The following is a 25277-nucleotide window of genomic DNA, read 5'->3' as shown; positions in this document are numbered from 1 at the left end:
AGAAAGACAACTCTATTTAGCAAGGGAGCAATTATTGCTTGATTCAGTTTATTCTCAGTGACTGTATAGAGTATGAAACGGCGGTTAACGTCTTGCTTTCCTACACCAACCCGTCTAATAAAGACGAGCATTGACAGGAGTGCTATAGCGTACTGTTATTTGGATTTCCGTGGCATACAAATATCAAATAAATGGACGATATTTTTTCATTGTGGGAATGTCATGGATCTGATTCTGAAATAAGAATTCCTCACAATGATAAAAAAACCAAAAAAAAAAAACCATTGACATGAATGCACATCTATAGCTTTTTAACTATACCCAGAGTCTGATGTAATTTTCATTAGCAAAGGTATAAAGGCCTCGAAAAGTTATTAATCCTCAGAAATAAAGCTATTAAAACAATAAATACATATATAAAAGAGAAACATTTTTTTAAAAAAAAAAATATGTAATTTACAAAGAATACTAGTACATTCATTTGCTAGTTGTTACATAAAAAATATTCTCTGTGATAAAAATATATATATAAATTATTGTAAACAATAACAAAGTACAATCAATTGAGTCCAAACTTTCAATATATATACATTGTATGTGTTCATCCACTTGCTATCCCCCATTTATACATACATTACAAACATACAAATGTGAATTAATATAATGCATACTATGTTAATTACTAATTGAATAAACAAAAGAAACAAATAGTGTTATGATTAGGCTACTTTTTAAATATAGATACAATTTATAATACATAAAGCTATATGGGTATTATAGCATGTATATATCATAATTAAAGTATTTATGGAATTAATTCTAGTATTGTTTATCTTAATCGAAAGGTGCATTACATTTAATATATACTGATTACACTGTAAATCATGTAAATCATAACAATAGATCCTATTATCACCAACATAACAGAAATCTTCATGCCACATTGATTAGATGTGTCCTGATATCTTTGGTAGGCACATATTCCATTCCATAAACCATAATTAACTCTATAAGGTCCAAAGGTAGGGTGACCTGTGCACCCAAAATTTTCTGTACAGAAAGTTGGTCTCGACACGGCGAATGTACATGCTTCAGTGGCATGACCATTAATTGTACCGTTGGGAGTGGCATCTTTTGGTTTAGTACAAGATCTCTGAAATACTTGCATTGGGCAAGAACATGATACTAGCACTAGTTTCATTTTACTTTTACAAGGTTCTTAAAACAATTGTTGAGTTGCCCAACGTGCGTGTTCCTAAATTAATTTTTTGTTCCAGCTTTCTGCTATGTTTCGTAAAAAAGTAGTCTTGATTATCCCGGCTTGGCAATCAAACGTAGAATGGTCGGTAGACTGGTTAAGCAAGACTACTTTCAAAACGAGGGCACATAATCTATTTTTTACTCACATATGCTCGGATGTTATGGCCTACACTCGTAACCATCTTTCAGTGTATTATTTATGGATGATTAAATGGTCATAGCTTATTAAGTACAGCATGACCGTTTATTTAGTGACTATAAATGTTTGAAACTGATTTAAGGCTAGGTGTATATATAAATATTGTGGTGTAATTGTCGAGATATTTGGAGATATTTATTTATGGTGGGGCACTCTACCAAAGTTAAACATACCCATTTTAGCAACATAGACACATAAATTTGTCGCGTTCTCTAAACGTACACATTTTAGCAACATAGACAAATTAATTTGTTGCATTTTATTGATGGATATATGTACTCCCAACAGTTTTTGCGCATATAATTTTATAAACAATTTCATTCTGACGGCCAGTTTCTATAAAGTAACATAATACTTGAAACAATGCCAAATATTCCTGATTGAGCTGATGAGAATCTACCTGACCATAAATAGCCCCCTGGTGTCCAGTTTATTGCATTTAAAAGATCGGCACATGATTGAATGATAAGAAGAAATTTATCCATTTCCTCTTCTTTCAGTTTTCGTAATTCTTTACGTATTTCTTCATTCTGTTCAGACACAGATCTGAAAGAAAAACCAATAGAATATTAAAAGAGGCTTTGTGCTTTGGAGGTTTTCACAGTTTAATAAAAAAAATTATTATGGATTTGACTATACACTTCAATCTGGTGAGTTCAAATTAAATTGTGCGCCCAAATCTGCCAGGATAGCTGTTTCAATTTACAAGTTGTTCATGTTTATAAGTCTTTTTCGGGAAGTTTAACAGACACTCCCGAACATATACTCTACCTAACTCAATAATCAGGTTATGTTTACATAATAATAGTGAGTCTAAATTCATTTTGAATATAATATTATTCAAAATGAATTCCTCTTTTATAAAGTTTTTAGACCCTTTGGGTCAAAATATAAAGTTATTGATTTCGTTGAATTTTATGAGTTTTGGGGGTTTGTAGGACAAAAATTTTTCTTTCTCCAAAAGTTTACACCAATGTTGGGATGTAACCGAAACTAAAACAAGTCAACAAACTGATTTCAGCTTCAAATCTTTTGAAAACAAAAATGTAATCCCATAGAGATTTTACTGTCACCAATCATCACAAAATATCAGATCAACCCAATTAAAAACCTAATTTTGTCCAAAATCAGAATAGGTTTCGCTGCTTCAAGATAATAAAGATAAGTTGCCAGGCAATGAAACATACACCTACAACAGCTAAATCATCCGGGGAGTCGACAAGAGTTATCACATATTTTTACTTTTTTCGGTAATGAAACATTTATAATACACTAAAATCTGATTAAGAGTAACAACTCTTTAAGTAATTATCAGAAAATCATTAGAATTTGTTTGGTTTTTATAAAGTTCTGCCCCATGCTAACGTTTAGTATACGAAACATAAAATATCATGGATTTAGCAGTATACTTGTTTGTCTCAAGACCTTAAACTCTGTGTATCAATCTAAAGTCAATCAGATGATATCTTTAGCCTCTAGAGCGTCACAAGATTTTTTAACATGATCAAGGGTCAAAACTTTGGCAGTAATTATCGGAAATCGTTGAAAATCAATAGAATTCTTCGTCTCATGACTTAAAACACTGTGTATAAATTTAAAGTCAATCAGATATTAACTTTGGCCTCTAGAGAATCCACAAGAATTTTTGAAGTGATCAAGGGCCATAGCTCTGGCAGTAATTATTGGAAATTGCTGAAAATCAATAGGCTTCTTCATCTCATGACCTTAAACACTGTATAAATTTAAAGTCAATCAGATATTCACTTTAGCCTCTAGAGAGTCCACAAGATTTTTTTGTAGAGATCAAGGGTCATAACTTTGGCAGTAATTATCGGAAAACCTCGGAAAATCAATAGACTTCTTCGTCTCATGACCTTAAACACTGTGTATAAATTTAAAGTCAATCGAATATTAACTTTAGCCTATAGAGCGTCCACAAGCAATTGTGGACGCCGGACGGACGGGGGCGACGACAATATACGACCACATTTCAATGTGGGCGTATAAAAAGGCAAGAAAAAATGTATGTTTCAAAAAAGGGAAACATATACCATTTTGATACCTCAAATTAGAACCAAATCAATGACATTCAATTAAACAGATTTTGATCTATCTTAATGTCAAATTATTGCAAAGTTTTGAAAAACATTTTATGTAGAACAATTTATTGGAACATTTACAAAACAAAATTCACATCTTCAGTAGTTAACATACCCATATTCCTCTTGGTCTAAGCAAAGTCGTTTTCTTAAATCCACTTGATTCTTTCGATTTTGCACCAGTTGTAAGACAGCTCTAAAAGAATTACAATGGGCATTTCTGTTATTATTCAACTCAATTTTTAAATTATGGAATAAAGAATTTAAATGACCATTTTCATTTTAACTTTGTATTTCTTATAATTCTTTTTTTTTTTAATTGTTATCATTCTGATAAGAAACTATGGAACTGTTCTTTTATCTATATATTTTATTTACATTATAACCAAGCTGCTATATTTAATTTGTGCAGAGATGAAAAATATAGAGTATTTACTTGATTATTTCTGCTACTAATGACACTGCCCACATAGTAACTGCTGCTGCCCAATACGGTGCTGATGATCTTTTTAGTAATTTTTTATCAGAGAACCAAGCTATATGTTCAACAACATAATAACTCTGATATAACAGATTTGTGAATATATTTAGACCCCTTAACACTGGATTTTTCTCCTGAAAATATAAATGATTATTATCATTTGTTATACATGTTTTTTATCTTTCACAAGCAGGGGTTGAGTGGCCAAATGGTTAACGTGTCGCATTTGATCAGGTCTGTCATTGAGTCAACTTCCATGGTTTTGATTCCCCACTTGTACGTGACCAGGAATTGGGGCACCTGTCCAACTTCATGGGTTTTCTCCGGGTCCTCTGGGTTCTCCACTGCTAAAAACCCCTACACACAAGCGAATTATTGAAATAAATTTGAACCATATGTTAGTCTCGAAATGACCTAGTTTGTGTTGAGTTACGTGAAACCCCATTTCTCTCTCTTTCACAAATATAATCAATATTTAAACTGTTATAACCTAGAGTGTTCTAGTTATAAGATCTTGGGTGCAAGATTTTGACTGCCCTGGTATGTGAGGCACAAAAACTTAAAGTAAATGCCAGCAGAAACTGAGAGCCAATGTAAAGATTATAGAACAGGTATTATGTGAGCGGATATTTTGATTCTGGCTGCTGTACTCTGTACTTTCTACAGCTTGTACAGACTTGTTTAAGTTATGAGATGACCTACCTTTCTTTTACAAAGTCTATATTTCATATTAACTGGAGCCAGATCCTGGCTTGACCTAGCTAACCTTGAGGTCCTGGGTGCAATCCCAGTGTTTTAGAGAAAATTATTGGATTCTCCAGCATGGTTTCCATTTGTCAGTGATGCAGGACAGAGGGCCTTGCAAGGGACAGCATCTAGTCATTCAGATGGGACAAAAAAACAAGAGTTATCTAATATTTATACCAAAGCTAGGCTAGATTAGCTGAAATCCAGACCACCTAAAACAGCTTTGGAGTTGTTCAGTACCACCACAGGAGTCATGAATGACCACTGCCAGACAATTTGTTCGGTGGGTTACCCCTAACAGGGGGGGGGGGGGGGTTTGGATGGCTGAATGGTTAGCGTGCGCGTGCTGTATCATAAAGTCTGTCATTGAGTCGACTGGCGTGGTTTCGAATCCCCAGTTGTACGTGACAAGGAGTAGGGTCGCCTGTCCAACCTCGTGGGTTTTCTCCGGGTCCTCCGGTTTCCTCCCACTGATAAAGACCCCTACGCGCAAGCGAATTATTGAAATAAAACTAAAACCATATGTTAGTCCCGAAATGACCTAGTTTGTGTCGAGTGGACGTTAAACCCCATTTCTCTCTCTCTCTCTCTACCCCTAACAGACACGCCCCAAAATGCCACGCCCCCAACTAGGCTAGCTTCGCAGGCACTGTTCCCCTGTTCTAAAAAATTAGATTTTTAGCCAGGATGCGTAGGATACTAATACCTAGCATGTATGGAAGAGGTGATAAACTGCGATTGCAAGAAATTGATTTTTGGGCAAAAAACCTGTTATGGGGCTAAAAATGCATCTTTGAAAAATAAAATTGTTCCTACAACCGCAGTTTATCGCCACTTCCATATGTGCTAGGTATCAGTATTCTACGCATCCTGGCACAATTTTTAATTTTTTGGACCACAGGAACAGTGCCGACTAATCTATCCTAGTTGGGGGTCGTGTTATTTTGGGCGTGTCTGTTAGGGGCAACCCACCGCACAAACTTTCATTCATGATTCCTGTGGTGGTACTGAACAACTCCAAGGCTGTTTTAGGTGGTACAGATGTGAGCTAATCTAGCCTAGCTTTGGTCTGGAAATTAGATAACTCTTGTCAGTGATACTCTATCACTACAACTGTCTGGCAATTACATAGCTCTATCAGGAGTACCCCACCACTAGAAATGTCTGTCAGAGTGTATTTGTAATACCTGAAGATGTACGGTACATTGCTGTGCAATTTTCATGTGGTACACTTTTGAGCTAATCTAGACTAGTTGGGGGCATGGCATTTTGGGTGTGGAATACCACACCCACCACCAGAAACCCAGCAGACTTACATTCTGATGATACCAGATATACATACATTGATACCATATAGGAGAAAATTGGTACACTTTTCAGCTAGGTTAACCCCCTGGGCTTCCGTTCTATAATCTCAACGTAATACAACATGCATTTGATTCTCACTAGCTAGATCACAAATCAGACCAATTTAACACCAATAATACAAGTATATTCCAGGGATGGCACTTATTATCTAATTCTAAGTTATGACTTACCTTTTTGCCAAGTCCATATCTCATATTAAAAGCTAACATAGCCAAGTCATCAAACAGTCTCAATGTAGTACGACATGCATTTAATTCTCCAGATACTATATTAAATTTAGTATTAATAGGAGAGTGTCCACTACCTCCAACTAACATACATATATATGTTCCCAATCGCATTACTCTATCTCTTCCTCGATATGTCTCCATCATTTTCACAAGTTGTAATGCCATGATTGTTTTTTCTTTGCTTTATATTACTTCAAAAACACAAACTGGGGCTTCTCCTATCTCTTCTTTCCAACAATATTATTCTTTAAGGAAAAAGACAAAAATCAATTATTGTTAAAATTGATTGCTTAACCTTTAAAAGTAGGCCTAATGTACTGTAGGCTATAAATTATAAAATTATTTGAAAAGGTTTTGAAATTTTTCATTGTTCTTAAAATAAAATAGAGCTGCTTTAAATCTAGTCTACAAATTTGTACATGGCATAAAAATTGAGAACAATAACTGTTGGCCTATGTTGTGTATCTGGTTAAAATAATGAATTTAGAAGTATATATGGATCTAATTTAATAAAATTACCATATATGCAGTCTATACTCTACTGGTACCCTAAAAGTTGCAGAACTTCCTCTCTCAACCAAAGTGAGAAAAGAAAAGCAACCTGCAAGTTCTATATTTGTAATCAACAAGTCAAAGTCCAATTCACGTATGACATCATTTGCATAAACTTATAAAGGTAAGTTTCCAGGTCACATAAAATTATAAAGGAAGAGCTCATAAACTTTCCTCTACCTATCTTATTAAATGGAAGACATCGGTAGTTCTAACATGGTTTCAATATCCGTAATACAAATTCTGATAGCAATGAAAAAGCTCAAGCTCAGCCGTTTACCAAATTTTAGTTAGTTTTTTTGTTCACAATATGATGTCCAGCGATTGAGTGAAGTGAGTTAACTAAAGGAAAAAGCGTATAATCTAACATAATTTTTTATTAACAGCAAAAAACTACCATCAAATTAGTCAGGTGAGCTTCCTTCGTGAACTGTCATCCCAAACAGATAAGACTGTTAACTCCAACTTTCTTGTTTCACTTTAGTAGGGGCGATCGTTTATTTTAATAACATCATGACAACCTTCAGTGCTCATTTGCTGTAAGCGAAAGTAGCGAACGGGGGGTAACTCTTGCACAGAAATGGTCTCAGACTAGCAATTATTTGCCCATTGACTTCAATGTTAAATGACTGTAACATCACAGGCTGTAGCTTTTTGCTCAACATTCCGTTGGTTCCAATCTTTATAGGCACAATGGGGACAACATTTGGCAATTTCCTCATCATAATTTTGTAGGGGGTTGACCATTTAGATTTTTTGCTACACGGATTTGAAGTTGACAGGGGTGAAAATCTCACTTCCGACACAATGATTGCTCTGCAGAAAGACACTTTACACCCCCTATCCCTCCGCTGTAATATCATCAGTATTACCCAAAACTGCTATGAAATTGCAAATTTGATCCCTTTTCTCCAATTCTAGACCAAAAAGTCAACCCAAAAATGCAGGAAGAGGGGAGAAAAAAATTAAGGGAAAAATTGTCTATCCATCATGAAATAAGGGGAAATAATTACTAGTCTTAGTCCAAATAAAGCGATTCAGTCGAAGTTTCCCATTGGCATTCTTATCGAACCGAGCGGAATCTTTCACCCGTATTCCAGCACCCGGATTCGAAATCAAGTTAGACACATATTCTCTCACCCGTATCCATCACCCGGATTAGAGATCAAGTTAGCCTACAAATTCCTAGCGCCAAGAAAACCTAGATATAATTATCACGAAAATAATTGTTACCTTTATATTAGAAAATAAAATTTTAAAACATATTAATGCAAAGTATATATGTATTAGATCCCCCGACCCCACCCCACACCCCAAAATACACTATTACCGTAAACATACTAAAATATCGCACATAAGGCTAACTGAGCATGCAAAAAAGGGGTACGTCCACGCTGCATCAAAAAGCACCCAAACTAGATTTGGTGGGAAAATGTTTTTTGTTTCACGGAATCAAGAGATGAATAAACTACTAGAATACAAACTTTCATAAGCTTCCTATGCTGGCTTTTCGAGATATATCACCGTAAACATACTAAAACTATGGGGCAATCGGGTACGGGTAGGCTCATCGCGCACGCAAAAACTTCTAACCTAGCTTTGGTGACATCGAAATCGTTATTTCACCAAATCGACAGATGTATGAACATGCCAAATTTTAATTACTTTCTATGTTGGCGTATCGAGTTATACCACCGCAAAGTTCCTAGCACCCGGATTCGAGGCACTGTTCGTGGGTTCAATAAACAAGGGGTAAGCCCAAGCTGCATCAAATATCACCCTAACCATCTTTGGTGGCAAAATGTGTTTTGTTTCACCGTGTTAAGGGATGAATGAACTACTAGAATCCAAAAATCCACAAGCCTCCTATGCTGGCTTTTCGAGATATATAACCGTAAACATACTAAAACTATGGGGGAATCGGGTTAGGATAGGCACACCGCGCATACAATAACTTCAAGTCTAAACTATAGCTTTGGTGGCTCCAAGATCTTTATTTCACCAAATCGACAGATGGATAAGGTATGAACATGCCAAATTTCATTAACTTTCTATGTTGGCGTATCGATTTATACCACCGCAAAGTTCCTAGCACCCGGATTCGAGCCGGCGTTCGTGGGTTCAATAAACAAGGGGTAAGAATAAACTACTAGAATACAAACTTTCATAAGCTTCCTATGCTGGGTTTTCGAGATATATCACCGTAAACATACTAAAACTATGGGGCAATCGGATAAGGGTAGGCTCATCGCGCACGCAATAACTTCTAAACTAGCTTTGGTGACATCGAAATCGTTATTTCACCAAATCGACAGATGCATAAGGTATGAACATGCCAAATTTTATTAACTTTCTATGTTGGCGTATCGAGTTATACCACCGCAAAGTTCCTAGCACCCGGATTCGAGGCACTGTTCGTGGGTTCAATAAACAAGGGGTAAGCCCAAGCTGCATCAAATAGCACCCTAACCAGCTTTGGTGGCTCCAAGATCTTTATTTCACCAAATCGACAGATGGATAAGGTATGAACATGCCAAATTTCATTAACTTTCTATGTTGGCGTATCGATTTATACCACCGCAAAGTTCCTAGCACCCGGATTCGAGCCGGCGCTCGTGGGTTCAATAAACAAGGGGTAAGCCCAAGCTGCATCAAAAAGCACCCAAACCAGCTTTGGTGGCAAAATGTGGTTTGTTTCACGGAGTTAAGGGATGAATGAACTACTAGAAACCCAAAATCCACAAGCCTCCTATGCTGGCTTTCGAGATATATTACCGTAAACATAATAGAACTATGGGGGAATCGGGTTAGGATAGGCATACCGCGCTCACAATAACTTCTAAACTACCTTTGGTGGCTCTAAGATCTTTATTTGGCCAAATCGTTTTTGATGCAGCGTGGGCGTACCCGTTGTTTATTGAACCCGCAAACTCCACCTCGAATCCGGGTGCTAGGAACTTTGCGGTGGTATAACTCGATACGTCAACATAGAAAGTTAATGAAATTCTGTCGATTTAGTGTAATAAAGTGTAATAAAGACTAAGTAAGGCACAGACTGACCATTATAAGGGTAAAATGATACCCGGGGTCAAACAGCAAAGTTACCACAGCATCACAACCAAGTCAGTAACGGGTAAATCCTCCTCTGTTTGCCAAACAAGCATTGATCCGACGTGGCATACTCCTAATGAGACGTCATTTTGGTCCAGATTGTCCCATTCCTGTTGCAACGCAGCAGCAAGTTCTTGGACATTGGCAAGACGTTGTTGACGTTGACGTAACCTCTGTCCAAGCATGTCCCAGACATGCTCGATGGGGGAGAGGTCGGGACTCAGTGCTGGCCAAGGTAATGTGGTGATGTTCTGTTGTTGGAGGTAACCTGTAACGACCCTGGCCCTGTGACATCTTGCGTTGTCATCCTGGAAGATGAAACGGCGGCCATGACGTCGTGCGAACGGCACAACATGGACTGCCAAGATGTTCTCCCGGTAGTACTGGCCTGTAACACGCCCTGCAACAACATGCAAAGCCGTTCTTCCAGCAACAGTGATGCCTCCCCACACCATAATCGATCATGTCTGATGACGTTAACGTCTTGGAAGCGCTCGTTTCGACGACGCCACACCCTCCTACGTCTGTCCAAAAAATCAACAGTGAACCTTGACTCATCTGAAAACATCACATTGCTCCAGCGTCGATTATCCCAGTGTTGACGATCCCTACACCAACGACGTCTTGCCTGAATGTGATGATCTCTCAAACAAGGGATCACGCGAGGACGTCGGGCGCGAAGGTGACCCCTATGCAGTCGATTCCGAATCGTCTGGCCACTCACTCTCACACCAGTGTCTGTTTGAAGACGAGCGCTGATCTGATTTGCTGTGATGACACGATTTCTCAAGGCCAAGGTACGGATAAATCGATCCTGGGCTTGAGTTGTCGCCCTTGGTCGACCTGAGCGTGGTCTGTCCTGTACAGATTGTGTATCACGGTATCTGGACCATAGCCTGCTTATGACAGACTGAGAAACATTCATCGTCCGCGCCACAACCGCCTGTGTTGTGCCGATCTGTAGCATGCCAAGGGCACGTAACCTTTCATTTTGGGTAAGCCGACGCATATCAAAATTTGTTTTCTGGTCACTAAAACAATTAAACTGATGTTTCCACCCTGGAATTCAATGCCACAATGATTGTAACATTCAAAGTCAGAGTCGTGCAAATCTTGGGTTGGACCCCCATGATGATCCCAAGCATCACATGCATTCCATGCGGTAGCTATTGGTGCGTTTGGGCGTCACATGTAACTGGAAATGTTTCTTCTGTTAGGTTCTATAGTGACTTTTTTCGTAGTCATTTGCATATTTTAGTATTATGCCCCAAAAATCAAATATCCCCTACTTTTTTTGAATAGTATAGTAATAGTATACGTGTCAATTAAATATATCTAGAATAATAGCCGAGAGAGACACGTTATATTTACCAATCAAATCCATATGACGGCCATAAAACTTTTTAAAGGTTTTAATAAGTTTAGTGCGCAAGTATCCTTGTAGTTGAAGCTTAGATGACAAATATCTCGAAACGCCAGCATAGGAGCCTTCTGAAATTATGTATTCTAGTAGTTTATTCATCTCTTGATTCCGTGAAACACTGGTTTGGGTCGTTTTGTGATGCCGCGTGGGCGTACCCGTTGTTTATTGAATCCACAAACTCCGCCTCGAATCCGGGTGCTAGGAACTTTGCGGTGGTATAACTCGATACGCCAACATAGAAAGTTCATTAAATTGGGCATTTGCATACCTTATGCATCTGTCGATTTAGTGAAATAAAGATATCGAAGCCACCAAAGCTAGTTTAGAAGTTATTGCGTGCGCAGTGAGCCTACCTCAAGCCGATTCCCCCATATGTTTAGTATGTTTACGGTAATATATCTCAAAACGCTAACATAAGAGCCTTCTATTTTAGTATGTTTACGGTAATAGTATACTTTGGGGTGTGGGGTGGGGTCGGGGATCTATTACATATATACTTTGCATTAATATGTTTTAAAATTCTATTTTCTAATGTAACAATTATTTTCGTGATAATTATATCTAGGTTTTTCTTGGCGCTAGGAATATGTGGGCTAACTTGAACTCGAATCCGGGTGCTGGAATACGGGTGAGAGAATGTGTGCTAACTTGATCTCGAATCCGGGTGCTGGAATACGGGTGAGAGTTTCCGCTCGGTGGTCATTTTGGTGGTTGCTCTAGAGACCAAGCGGTCATAAGACGAAGGGGATCACGTGGCAAAGTGGGTAAGGCGCTGGCTCGCTAGCCTGGAGGTCGGGTGTTCGATCCCCGCATTGGATGAGAAAGTTCATCTCGATTTTCCGGCGTGGTTTCTCGAATAACAAGACACTAAGACGGACACGGGTCCTCTGCGTTTGACCGTTTTCTGACCGAGCAGTGTGCGACAGGACCAAGGTAAATCCACTGATCAACACCAAATAGTATTTTATAAAAAATGGTGGCTTCGCGCAAAAATTAAAGTATACGAAAATTATATTAATTTTTATGAACTGCGGTGTTAGGCAGCTAGTGCAGTGTGTCGGTTTCCGTCTTAGTGTCTTGTTATTCGAGTCGGTTTCCGTGTTAGTGTCTTGTTATTCGAGTCTAAATAGTCATAATGACGTCATAACACCTGGCTCCAGTGGATGGAAAAAAACGCTTACCATATTAAATTGTATATTTGCCGTAAATAGGTCACCCAGACCAATTTACGGCACTCAAATGTTAAAGGTTTGGATGTCGTAAATGGTGTCGTAATTCGTGAGACGCGAGTCAAATAAAACAACGTGTTTTAATTATCAATATCTACCTGTTGTCATAATTCGTTGTTAATCAAATAAAACACAAAAACCGTTTTAAGAATCGCATTAATTTTTAATCTCAAAGTAATAACGAAATATTTGAAAAAAAAAACAAAAAAAAAACCAACAAAAAACTGAAAAACAGAGTGGGTGGGGTCAGTTGGTGTCAAAAAGTTTTTAGATCCCTGACAGAGTCTCTGTATCATTGATGATAATTAAGTGAATTTGGTAAAAAAATTAATATATAAATGGAAATTTGATTTGCACTGAAGCAAATAGAAAGGCAGCAGATGCTCTGAAAATACACCAAGAAAGGTTGAATTTTAATAAAACACCACGCCCCCCTCCAAAAATTTTTTTTTACTCGCTCCGCTCGGTAGATATTTTTTCTACCACTCAGCAAATCCTGGCTACATCCCTGTATATTATAGATGTTTCATTACTGACTAAAGAAAAAAATATGCGACAACTCCTGTAGATGCCTTTCGACAAAAATATTACAATTCAGACGAATTTTTAGATAAGAGTGTTAAAATGTATCTTCATATCTTGAGAACTTTGTTTAATATAGTGGAAACTGTACAGCCACATTTTAAATACAAACTCAACAGTATCATAGAAACACGCGAGACATAAATTCAAATCAAAACAAAATAATTCGAAGCACCTTGTTTGATTTTCCTTTGATTATACTTTAGCTATATTAACTGTTTGTGTGTTTGACATTCTGTCTAAAACATGACCTAATGGCTGAACTTCCTCTGTTTGCATCTGGACATTCCCAGCATGCATCAGTGGTATGGCCATGAGAGCTCCCATTTCGTTTCCTTGCGGTTCTTGGTGAATATAGAACTGGAACTGTAAAACAAGAAATAACACTTAAAGAGAAGCTATCCTTGTGCAAAAACCATTTAAAACTGTTAAGAATTTTTTTGAAACTTACATAAATATTTGTTATATTTTTTGACGTATTTTGCTGTTTTCATGGGCACCGCCATTACCGTTTGTCACGTGAAGTTTTGACGTCATCGGGGCTCAACTCGACGCCAAAGCCCATAAATAATGGCTTACTGTGTGTCAAATTTTGTCAAACTTCACCAAAAACTAAATTCTCATTAGTTCGGTTGTGATTAATTCGCAACAAAGAAAATTAATATTCATTATGAAGACAGTAGACAGTGGTTATGGCAACAACTATTAGGCCTAGTCTACATATACCCGATTAAAAAAAAACACCCAAAAAACAACTAATTCTGCTGCGCGCATCGGACATAGGCCAGTTGACAATTCCGCTGGTCGAACAATTTGTATCGCAAATTTGTATCGGGACTTTATTATGACCGTAAAGCTTCACTACTTTGTTTCACGGTAAACGATGAAAAAGATAAAAGTTATGCCGACACAAACTGACTTCAAAACTGGTTTAATAACAGTTTAACATTTTAAAAGTAATTTTCGCTCGATTTGGAGCTATTTATAAATAATGTCAGTGTTTAGAGATGGACAGAATACTATAATTTATACATATTTACATAGAAACACACATAGTACATAGGTAACTAACAGAAAACATGTGTACACGTGTGTTAATCTGTTGTATATGGGTATAGTTTCGGAACAATGAGTGGGAAATACTCTCGAGATAAATTAAGATAATTAATTGACTATGAAGTCGAGGAACGTATTTTTTATTAATAAGGTTTACCATTATTTTTCTTTTTGTTATGTCATCGACTTTCATTTTATAAAACTGGAGAAAAAGGAATTTTATTTGCAGGTGTTGTGCACATATGTGTCTATTTACAAATAAGGGCCCATTTACAATGTTGCAATCCCGTCGATGGTTGTGTACTCTATCCCTTAGATCTGTGCCCGTTTCTCCGATTTGCCGTTTAGAAACATAAAAATCTGACAGCTCTTGGGTGATTTTAAAAAACATTTTTCTACTTACTTCAAAGGGTTGAGTACCAGCGATTCGGTGACCCTTAAAAATCAAATGCCCCGCCGCTCGCCTCTCCATCATATCAAGTGTAATGTTTAAAGTTTGACTGACATATGTCAGTTTATTCATATCTGAAGAAAAATAAAAATAACGAAATACGATAAACTTTACCATGGCCCAATTAAAGTGTAAAACCAGCATTATTGCAAATATTTGTTTGTTTCCGTGCATTTCATCCCGAATCATTTTAGGGGCTTAGTGAAATTAGACCTTTTGTATGGCATTACTGTGGCGCTTGAATTGCATTGAACAAAATAGTCCAGTCAATTTATGAAAAAAGGGGGTCAACCCCTCAAAAATTGCAAGAAAAGGTTTTTTCGTGGTTTTTGGTAGCGTTGGGTGTACTGAATGACATCCTAAAGATTTACCAAAATTGGAGTACCGGAAAGTCCCAAATTTTTAGGGTAAAGTTTGGGATTTGAACCATTTTCCTTAAAAAGGTACAACTTTAGACAAACAAAAAGTCGTCAATTATTAAGAGAAACACATAAAACTGACGCCATGCATTAGATTGTCGGGGTCAAACTTTTATTTGGCATGGTTTTGGTAGGTTGACGGTGCTCTCTTGAATCATTTTCGGGGATTTCATTACCCGAGAAACATGCTGCCCAGAATCCAAATTTATAAAGGGGCATAACTATGCATTGTTTTATCATAAAATAGCAATTTTAGTCTCAAAATTAATATTTTTGGGCCATTATTTCATTTGAAGATATGCGTGGTGGTGTTAAGTGGTTCCTTATACCATTTTCGCGAATCCGCTACCCCGAAACATGTTGACGCGAACCCAAATTTACGTATATTCGTAACTGCACTTCTTCGTCACTTAAAGGACAATATTGGTGCCAGTCATTATCACATATGTGATAGAGCTGGTTAAACACATTCCAAATATAATTTTAACACAGAGATCATTGCTGCGATAGCTGAGTAATACAGGTTTCCTGAATCGGAAGTGACGAACGCCAAAGCGATAAGAAAGTATAAGGCCATAGAGGAGTAGAAGAAAGGTGACAATGGAATCGAGCGCCCTCGATATGGACGTATAATAACTGAGATTTTCATTATTTTGGACTGGGTTTGAGGAAACTTTGTCTAACGGGGGCGCTTACTTTGTCTCCCCCCCCCCCCCGTTACGATGTTTCGTTTACATTGGTTAGGCAAATGTCAGCCATCTTGGATTTTACCAGATTTTACCGCTTTAAGGGACAAGTGAGGGCCACAGGATATATCTTCAAATGTAAGAATGACCCCAAAAATATGAATTTACATGTTCATGTTACACTTATAGGGTCTTAAACCAAACGTTTAGAATTTTCTTGTACATTGATTTGACAAATGTTGGCCATCTTGGATTTTATTTATTTTTACCACTTTAAGGGACCAGCTAACACTAGGCTACTTGCTATATCTTCACATGAAAGAATGACACCAAGAGCATTAATTGATATGTTCATTTTAAATTAATAGGGTCTTAAAAACCAACCATGTAGATTTTTTGTGTACATTGGTTAGGCAAATGTCAGCCATCTTGGACCTTACCAAATTTTACCGCTTTAAGGGACCATTGAACACCACAGGTTGTATCTTCAAATGAAAGAATGGCCCCAAAACATTAATTTACATGTTCATATTACAATTATTGGATTTTCTTCTACAATGATTTGATGAATGCCGGTCATCTTGGATTTTACTTATTTTTACCACATTAAGGGACCGGTTAGCACTACTGGCTACATCTTCAAATGAAAAAATGACCTCAAAAGCATTAATTTATGTGTTTATAATACATTTATAGGGTCTTAAACCAAAAGTTTAAGGTTTTCTTGAATATTGATTAGGCAAATGTCGGCCATCTTGGATTTTACCACTTTCCGGTGCGCAACATTTGGTAAACTTTTTGGATTTTATAAAGTACACCTAAATAAACGCAAAAATACATAAAAACGTTTTCTTGCAATTTTTTGGGGGTAAAATCATAAATTGACTGGACTAAAATTGCTACTGTCTGAAACGTTGTAAATTTTAAACGGATTTCTTCGATTATGAACAAACTATCGAAGCCTATAACAACCATTCATAATTTCTACTTTTCGCCTCTTCAAAACACGAAAGTCGAAAAGTAGAAGTTACGACAAAATGTGAGGCGACAACACGCTATACAAGCCAAAATCAACTCGAGAATAGGAAATTAAGAAATAACACACAGCGAGAATAGCGCCCCTCGTTTTTTCCTAATTTCTTATTTTCGACTTGCATTTTGGCTTGTATACCGTCCTTTCGACTTGGTCATATTTTTGTATTTATTGATATCATTAAGAAGGCGCCAACACGCTATACAAGCCAAAATCAACTCGAAAATAGGAAATTTATTAATAACACACAGCGATAATAGCGCCCCTCGTTTTTTCCTAATTTCTTATTTTCGACTTGCATTTTGGCTTGTATACCGTTTTGCCGACTTTCGACTTAGTCATATTTTTGTATTTATTGATGACAGTAAGAAGGCGCCAACACGCACACCAAGCTAAAATGCAACTCGAAAAGTAGAAATTAGGAAATAAACACACGCGACCTATCATTTTGGCTTGCTGTCGTACTGGCGACTTTTCGCATTTAAATACAAGCATTCAAACTACTTATGCCTGCAGCCAAAATTTCTAGCGTGAAGTTCCGCTACACGGTCCTCCCAAATAAACAAACTATACATTTTTTGAAAGCTTTTAACACCAGGAACACAAATCCAGAGAGTTCCAAGCAAAAAGTCTGCTCTTACTCGATTGAGGGCCAGATGAAAATTGTGTTAATTGTCAAGTAAATGCTATGTTTATATTAATAATTGTGAAGTTGACATAAATCTAAATATTGGCGAAAACAACCGATGCCTTCATCCTATGCAAAGAATATGCTGTTGGTTAAATTTTGATATAAAGCAAAATGCCGAAAACATAATGGACAAGGAAACATACATTATTTCGGACACCAATTATGGTAAAAGAGTTATCTCCCTTTACGGAAAATATCAATAATTATTGATAACAGTAAAGGGATTATATTACAGACAAGGGCCTATATAATTTCAATCTTTTTTTTCAGATAGAATTTGAAGCTAAAGGTCTAACAAATATTTAACCTAAAACATAGCATCTATAGATATTTAGTTTTCTCACTAAAATAGATATGGCCAAAAATAAATAATACTGTAATAGGAGTGACAACATTGTAATGAAGAAAAAAGAAATCAAAAGGAATTTAATGTCTTACTGTTCTCCATCAACTCGTATAATGAAGATGGGCTTATGTCGTACATTATTGTTTGAGTGGGGGGGGGGCATTGTACGTGTACAACTAGTATATTTCCCCTTGTCCGTGGCTCACTAATCAGGAGGTCCGGGGTATGATCACCGTGTTGACCTAGACAGTTCCCCAAACTTTCCAGCGTTGTTTCACCTTGTCAGTCGTGCAGGTAGCAGTGGCGGCGCCAGGGTGGGGGGGGCAAGGCCCCCCCCCCCCCATTAATCTGGTCTGCCCTCTGTTTGCCCCCCCCCCCAATAATTTTAGAAAATAAGAAAAAGTATTTGTGATACGTTTCGGTACATTAATACCTTCTACGGTGAATAAATCCCACATCCCCACTCAGTCATAAACTTGCATGTTGTAGAGCATTTCCGACAGTCTATTTTTCAAAATTTTCTTGGCGAGGTCCCCAATGGACTCGCTACTTTGGCGCTCACAAGGGGAATTCGTTGAGGTTCGCAAGTCCGTTTGTTTGACATTTTGTTCTAGGGGAGGACTCCCTACTTTGACGCTCGTGAGTTGGCTTCGTCGTGATTCGCAAGTCCGTTCGTTTGACACTTTACCTCATCGATCAGTGCCTGAAATACTGCTAGGCTGCATTTTCGGCAACCTGTTTTTCAAACTTTTCTGGGGGAGGCCCCCTACCCCTAGTTGAAGCTCGTGCATTTGCCTCCTTAACCTTGGACTTTGCCCCAGCTTTGCCCCTCCAATCACCGACGGCTGGCGCCGCCACTGGCAGGATGTGGGGGTGGGAGGGGGCTATGGTGGGCTGGGCAGCGTCTAGTTATTCGGATGAAATATAAAACTGAGGTCCCGTGCACACGCGTTGGCGTGCACGTAAAAGAACTTTAAATTCGAAACAAAGTGTAGACCGTAACGTTGCTGTTTGGATCAAATTCCCCCTATAGCATAATGTATGGCGGGCGTATGTACATCTTCATTATACCGGTTGATACCGAACAGTTAGGCATTAAACTCCATTTGATTTTTCTTTTCTCTTCATTACAATTGCCACTCCCATACAGTATTATTTAGGTTTTGCCATATATCTATTTTAGTGAGAAAATTACATATAGATGCTTTGTTTGAATTCAAATATTTAGCCCCAAATCTTATCTGAACTAAAAGTTTACTGATATATTAGTAGAAATACTGTTTTGGGAGAACTTATATATTAGTAGAAATACTGTTTTGGGAGAACTTATATGACCCCCCCCCCCCCACCTCCCAGATTCCCAGATTCCTTGAACCGTCCATTTTTCGGGAAATGTATTTCAGTTTTTTGGGCACAAACATCAAAGAATGGAGAATGCAACCAATTGTATAATTGTCTAATTAATTAAAAAAAAAAAAAACAACGATAACAGCTTTGTGGAAAATTCAATTTAGTTAATAATTGATTCATTCAGAAAATTTGGGTGACAAAGAAATTTTTCGGGCAAAAAGGCTCAGCTCCCCCACCTAAACGCCAACTCGCAACTGAGATTGACCTCTACACCCCCCCCCCCACCTCCCAGATTCCCAGATTCCTTGAACCGTCCATTTTTCGGGAAATGTATTTCAGTTTTTTGGGCACAAACATCAAAGAATGGAGAATGCAACCAATTGTATAATTGTCTAATTAATTAAAAAAAAAAAAAACAACGATAACAGCTTTGTGGAAAATTCAATTTAGTTAATGATTGATTCATTCAGAAAATTTGGGTGACAAAGAAATTTTTCGGGCAAAAAGGCTCAGCTCCCCCACCTAAACGCCAACTCGCAACTGAGATTGACCTCTACACCCATGTAGCCCCTTAATTACCTTTTGTTCAATCCGATTCAGTTTGTTGAATCAAATATTGTTTAAATTATTGTTTCCCCTCCCATCCGAACGACTGGACATTGTCCTTCCAGCCCACTCCCATCTCGTACCACTGACTTGGGCGCACCGGGGTTGTCTTGTACATGTACATATCTAATCTGTCTAAGTGTAGTAAATGTGAAATGAAACAGAAAGACTGTTAAAGAAATAGAACTTGATGTTTATACATGTAGTGACAGTGATGATGATAACGACCAACTTTGATGACATTTAAAGTGCAGAGTAACTGCGTAATTTTGATTTTTAATAATTGTTTTACTTCCATAAATAATTAGTTTTTTTCTTATATCTATATTTGTTAGCAAATTACACAATTGTAGATACGGTTTCAGTTTAAATGTTTGTAATTCGGCCATTAATATCTGAACTAGAGGTTTACAGCTACCTGTAGTAAAAACAATGTAGGGTCTAATTGAAAGGGTATGTTGGTGTGGGTTTATGTTTTAGTGAAAAAAATCACATGATTTCAATGCGATTTACAAAACTACGGACAGAGTCCGTTCTCCATTACTTCATAGATATATTGTTCAACCAATGTCAACATATATTCTTGCTCATCAGACTAGGCGTTCCGCCCATAATTTCTGGTTAAACACCCGCTCACCAATCCTTGCAGCCCCCTGGGACCCCATTAACGATATAAATATTGGGCTTGTGTGCTCACACATGGTCTTGTGCGTCATACAGCATCAGCAGTCAACACACACCTGAAATACTGTTATCAATTGCAGACATTTGACAGAAAGGGAGATAACTCCCTATTACCGTTAATGGATTTTCAAAATTCTGTATGTTCCCTTGTGCATTATGTTTTCTGCATTTTGGCTTAAATCAAAATTTAACCAATAGCATATTCGTTGCCGATGATGAAGGCATTGGGTGTTTTCGCCAATATTTAATTTTATGTCAACTTCACAATTGTTAGTATAAATATAGCATTTACTTGAAAATTATCACAATTTTCATCTGGCCCTAAATCGAGTTAGTGCAACATTTTGCTTGGAACTCTCTGGATTTGTGTCCCTAGTGTTATAAATTTTCCAAAAATGAATAGTTTGTTTATTAGGGAGGACCATGTAGCGGAATTGTGTTTCTAAGCAAAAGAGAAATTTCGGCTGCAGGCCTAATATAGGGTTCGTCTTCTCACTGCACCAATGCTTCATACCAAATTTTAATCAAATCTGTTTTGTTTTAAAACTATCGCGTTAAGGAGGTGTTCAGCAAAGAGGAGGTAACTCTGGAGGCAACTGGAGCGTTAAAAATCCATACGATTCGCCTTCTTGTAACTGTGGCCTCTATCGTGTTAAGGTTTTCGGAGAAGGCGGGGGGGGGGGGGGGGGCGGTAACTCTGGAACTGAATGTCGCGGGGTGTAGAATATCAATCTGGTTCATCCTTCCTTAATCACGGTGCTTTACACCAAATTTGGAAAGAATCCGTCAAAAGATTTGAACGACCGACGGACGTAGTGGCGACATAATACGCACCCACTGAAATGTGACCGTATAAAAATGACCACATGCACTCTCAACACCCTAACACAGTGAACTCATTACCTCACGTTTTCAAGATAAAAATGTGATGAGTGAACGTAAAGCAAGTTTACATAAAGCGCTCTAAAAGGATGTATTTTTGTTGATATTAGGACATGTCACTCCAGTATGAGACCCATATATCCTCCAATAAGTGTCCAATTTGATGAACGAAACTAACATACCATTTCCTGAATAAGTAAGTCGACATTTATATAGGTTCTTGTATCCAATGTCTCCTATTGGTGCTCTTGTGGTACCAACTAAAGCTGATAATGGTATAAGTTTACTCGCTGTATATTCTACAAATGCTTCAAGAGAATACAAAAGTGTAACCTCAACTTTTGTTCCAAGTCGCTCTAAAGATCGTACTACCCTCTCAACAGATGAAGCAATGTCGTTGGCGCCAGATCTTCCTTTCACGACTGAAAATAATGATAGATTTTGTACAATTCATTTTAGACCCCCTCCACCCCCCCCCCCCCCAAAAAAAACGAAAAAAATACACAAACAAACACCACAGGGGATACAAAGTTCGAATACCATGTTGAAACTATTGTATTTTTGTTGAGTTACAAATTTGATTCAACAAAATTGACTACTGACGAAAAAACTGTTTTATGTGGTTCATCTACTGACTGAAGAGAAAATCTACACCGGCTTTAGACCCAGGAGAGGTGAAAATGTTTTCTTAACAAACACCACAGGGGATACAAAGTTCGAATACCATGTTGAAACTATTGTATTTTTGTTGAGTTACAAATTTGATTCATCAAAATTGACTACTGACGAAAAAACTGTTTTATGTGGTTCATCTACTGACTGAAGAGAAAATCTACACCGGCTTTAGACCCAGGAGAGGTGAAAATGTTTTCTTAAATTTTAATCAAATGTTTACATAAAACTAATACGTACTCAAGATAACACATGGTTTTCCAACAATCTGTAAAAAATGTAAAGAAAATGTTGACGATCACTTTAATGGGACAGAGTGTATTTCATAATTTAGAATTTTGTTGATCTGGGTCAGTAAGCTTAGTAAAATTAATTCTTTTTAATTTACCTCTATTATAGTTTCGTTTCTGATAAAAAGTGCTTGATGTTGCGAGTAACTTTTGTCACATGTTAATACAAGCGTAATCTACGGACACAACCGTCTTAATACAGTAAGATATTCACAAAGCAAATTAACAAATATGGGTAACACATTCAGCCAGACTAAACAGCTTATCTTTCCTTGTCAATTAACCGATTGTTTCGACGACTTGTTTACCGTTATGTGCACCAGTAGAATCGTGATTTTATACTAGTCCTTCATTAATTATCAGCATCTGACATATTTGTTCATGTTAACCATTCCCCGTAGGAAAGATCTCCATGTTAAAATTGTATTTGAAATATGTTTAACCAGTTCTATCACAGGCGTAATATTAGTGGACACCAACATTTTCCTTTACAACAATATGGAAAAAGTAAACTCACTTTAAAGGCATCTTCCGCCAACAAGTTGTTCATCGGCATACTCTGAAAGATGGTATAGATTGACGATAAAACTTCTATGGTATTGTCTGTTGTAGCTGTTGGTCTCTCTAAATTAACCATGATATTGTAGTACTTGCTGTTGGCGTCTGGATGTTGTGCCGTGTGTTGTTGATGGTACTGTTGGTTGTGTTGTTGGGGGGGTGATTGAAAATATGAATTCGACCTGTGTTTCTCTACCAAAGTATGTCCAACCATTGGGTGAGACAAGGGTTTACCGATGGGGTGATTTTTTCCAATAGATGCACCGCTGACTTCCATGGGAGAAATAGCGGCTGGTCCTGGATGCTCGTTGGTTTTGGCAGCTTGTTGATAAGATACCGAAATCCAACATAAAAATGCTCCAAGATAGAATTCAGACCGTAGAAACATCTCTATATTTTCTGATCTCTAGATGGATATGAACCCTTTTGATTTCTTTATGCTGATTTATGTTAACGGAAATTAAAGATGTTAGTGTAATGAAGACCAATCGGTGAATAGTTCAAAACTTTGTCGATTTCTCGCTGTATACGTCATGATATTTTTTAATTTTACGACATATGGTGATTGATCGCACAAGTATTTTCCCTTTGGTCATGAACAGAACACTTTGCTATATTCTGTGTAACAATAAGCCACTTGTGAAACTTTTATGTGACTGATTACCCCTACCTTCTTCGCTGACAAATATCAGTCAGATTGTCTTCATTAGCTGTCGTGTTAACTTATTAAATATTCAAACTTCGTCAAAACTTTCCGCATTTATTTCTATTATCTATTGTTTTAGGCCATTTGTCAATAAATTTAGTACCACGTGTATTCTAATCGTGTACATTTATGAAGAAGCAATTTTCAAGTATCAATGGGTGCTTGGCCTAGTGTGTGTGGAAAAACTGCATATAACTTCCGCTTCTACCGAAGTGATGTCGCCGACAATGACACATTTTAATATATGTATATATATAAAAATAAAGGTTAAAAATGCCTAAAGAAAGTATTATTGTTTAATTGTCTACATGACGTTTCGCCTGAGCTTGTCAAGACATGAATAACAATAACAATGACGTGACGTCATGGAAGAATACACATACAATAATATAATAATAATGAAGTAGATAATATATATAGCATAATATTGTAATTATTTTTAAATGTTTAATTTGGGATTAAATTTGTCAATAAAATATTGTTCCTTCAATCTCATTTTTATGGGATCTGAATACGGCATCTTAAAGAAAGGGTATATTTTGAACTCGCCTTAAATTTGGTTCCCTGATAATGTTGTCTATGAAAGGTTACTCTGTTTTGTAACTTGTTCGTGCAACCGATGCACAGTTCGGCACAGCCACTACATTTTATGACATTATAATACATGAGTTACTTTACAGTTCATACTTTTATTGACAAAAAATTATTTTCCACTGTCAAATATAAATGATTTACCTTCAGTTAAATATTTACACGTGCCGCAATTATCCCTTCCACATTTTACAACTTCCTTAATTGGACTGAATGATTCAAATAGTAACGTATAGTAACGCATTAAAATGGCCTGACGATTCGTTTGATAAAGATGGAAGTACTAGCCAGAAATTTAATTTTATAATGTTGCATTTTCATTTTTATAATATTGTTTCAAAAATAAATGTGAAGCTATAAAGAAAAGAATTTTGATGATATCTGAACTTATAAAACCATATGGCCACAGATCACTAATGATTTCCCGATTGTCTACCGAAGTGATGTCGCCGACAATTTTGATGATATATGAACTTATAAAACCATATGGCCACAGATCACTAATGATTTCCCCATTGATTTTAATGTTAATTCTCGTCTCTGCTTAGACCGGCTCTAACTTTTTCCCAAATTTTCGTTGGGTAGAAGCTTTTTGCCACCGATGGAGCAACATGTGGCAAACTCTTTCCCAAAAGCACATATGAGGTTCACCATGAAAAACATGAGATACACAAGTTGGAAGTAGAGACAATAAACATGCAATTTTCGGCCCTACATTTCAACCGAACCAACCTCTCAACTCTTGTATCCTTCCGCCTGAAAACCATGAATATTCACCAAAACCTGACAGAAAATGTATTTTCAAACCCTTTTCTTCGATTCTACACCAAAGAGTCAACAAAAATCGCAGAGAAAGACTATCAATAACTTTCGCCCTACATTCGTAGGAATATATGGTGTGTCCATATAGGAGGCAGACCGCCATTAAAGTTCGTATAATTATAGCAATTCTCTCTCTGTCTCTTTTCTTCCATT

The 25277-nt window shown here is 37.2% G+C and overlaps 1 protein-coding gene and 1 long non-coding RNA gene across 3 annotated transcripts; both read right to left on the bottom strand.

The window, feature by feature from the left end:
• Window positions 1-11: 11 nt before the first annotated feature.
• On the bottom strand, window positions 12-7905 carry LOC126814941 (peroxisomal membrane protein 11C). Of its 2 annotated transcripts, none has more exons than XM_050540415.2 (5): window positions 7334-7905; window positions 6325-6629; window positions 3995-4173; window positions 3674-3754; window positions 12-2005 (listed from the first exon to the last, which is right to left on the bottom strand). In XM_050540415.2, the coding sequence occupies exons 2-5, from the start codon at window positions 6547-6549 to the stop codon at window positions 1777-1779; spliced, it is 714 nt and encodes a 237-aa protein (XP_050396372.1). In that variant the 5' UTR covers window positions 6550-6629; window positions 7334-7905; the 3' UTR covers window positions 12-1776. The 2 variants fall into 2 exon arrangements, with proteins under 2 accessions (XP_050396372.1, XP_050396373.1); XM_050540416.2 differs by lacking the exon at window positions 7334-7905 and adding an exon at window positions 6904-7031.
• Window positions 7906-12947: 5042 nt separating this feature from the next.
• Window positions 12948-23227, bottom strand: LOC126814946 (uncharacterized). Its single transcript, XR_007677811.2, has 5 exons — window positions 22965-23227; window positions 22398-22425; window positions 21668-21907; window positions 14741-14862; window positions 12948-13647 (listed from the first exon to the last, which is right to left on the bottom strand). It is a non-coding gene; the product is annotated as an uncharacterized LOC126814946 (long non-coding RNA).
• Window positions 23228-25277: the final 2050 nt, after the last annotated feature.

This window comes from Patella vulgata, chromosome 3, assembly GCF_932274485.2.
Source record: "Patella vulgata chromosome 3, xgPatVulg1.2, whole genome shotgun sequence".
Lineage (NCBI taxonomy): Eukaryota > Metazoa > Mollusca > Gastropoda > Patellidae > Patella > Patella vulgata.
The sequence above is the reverse complement of the archived record's forward strand: the minus strand, read 5'-3'. Positions and strand labels throughout refer to the sequence as shown.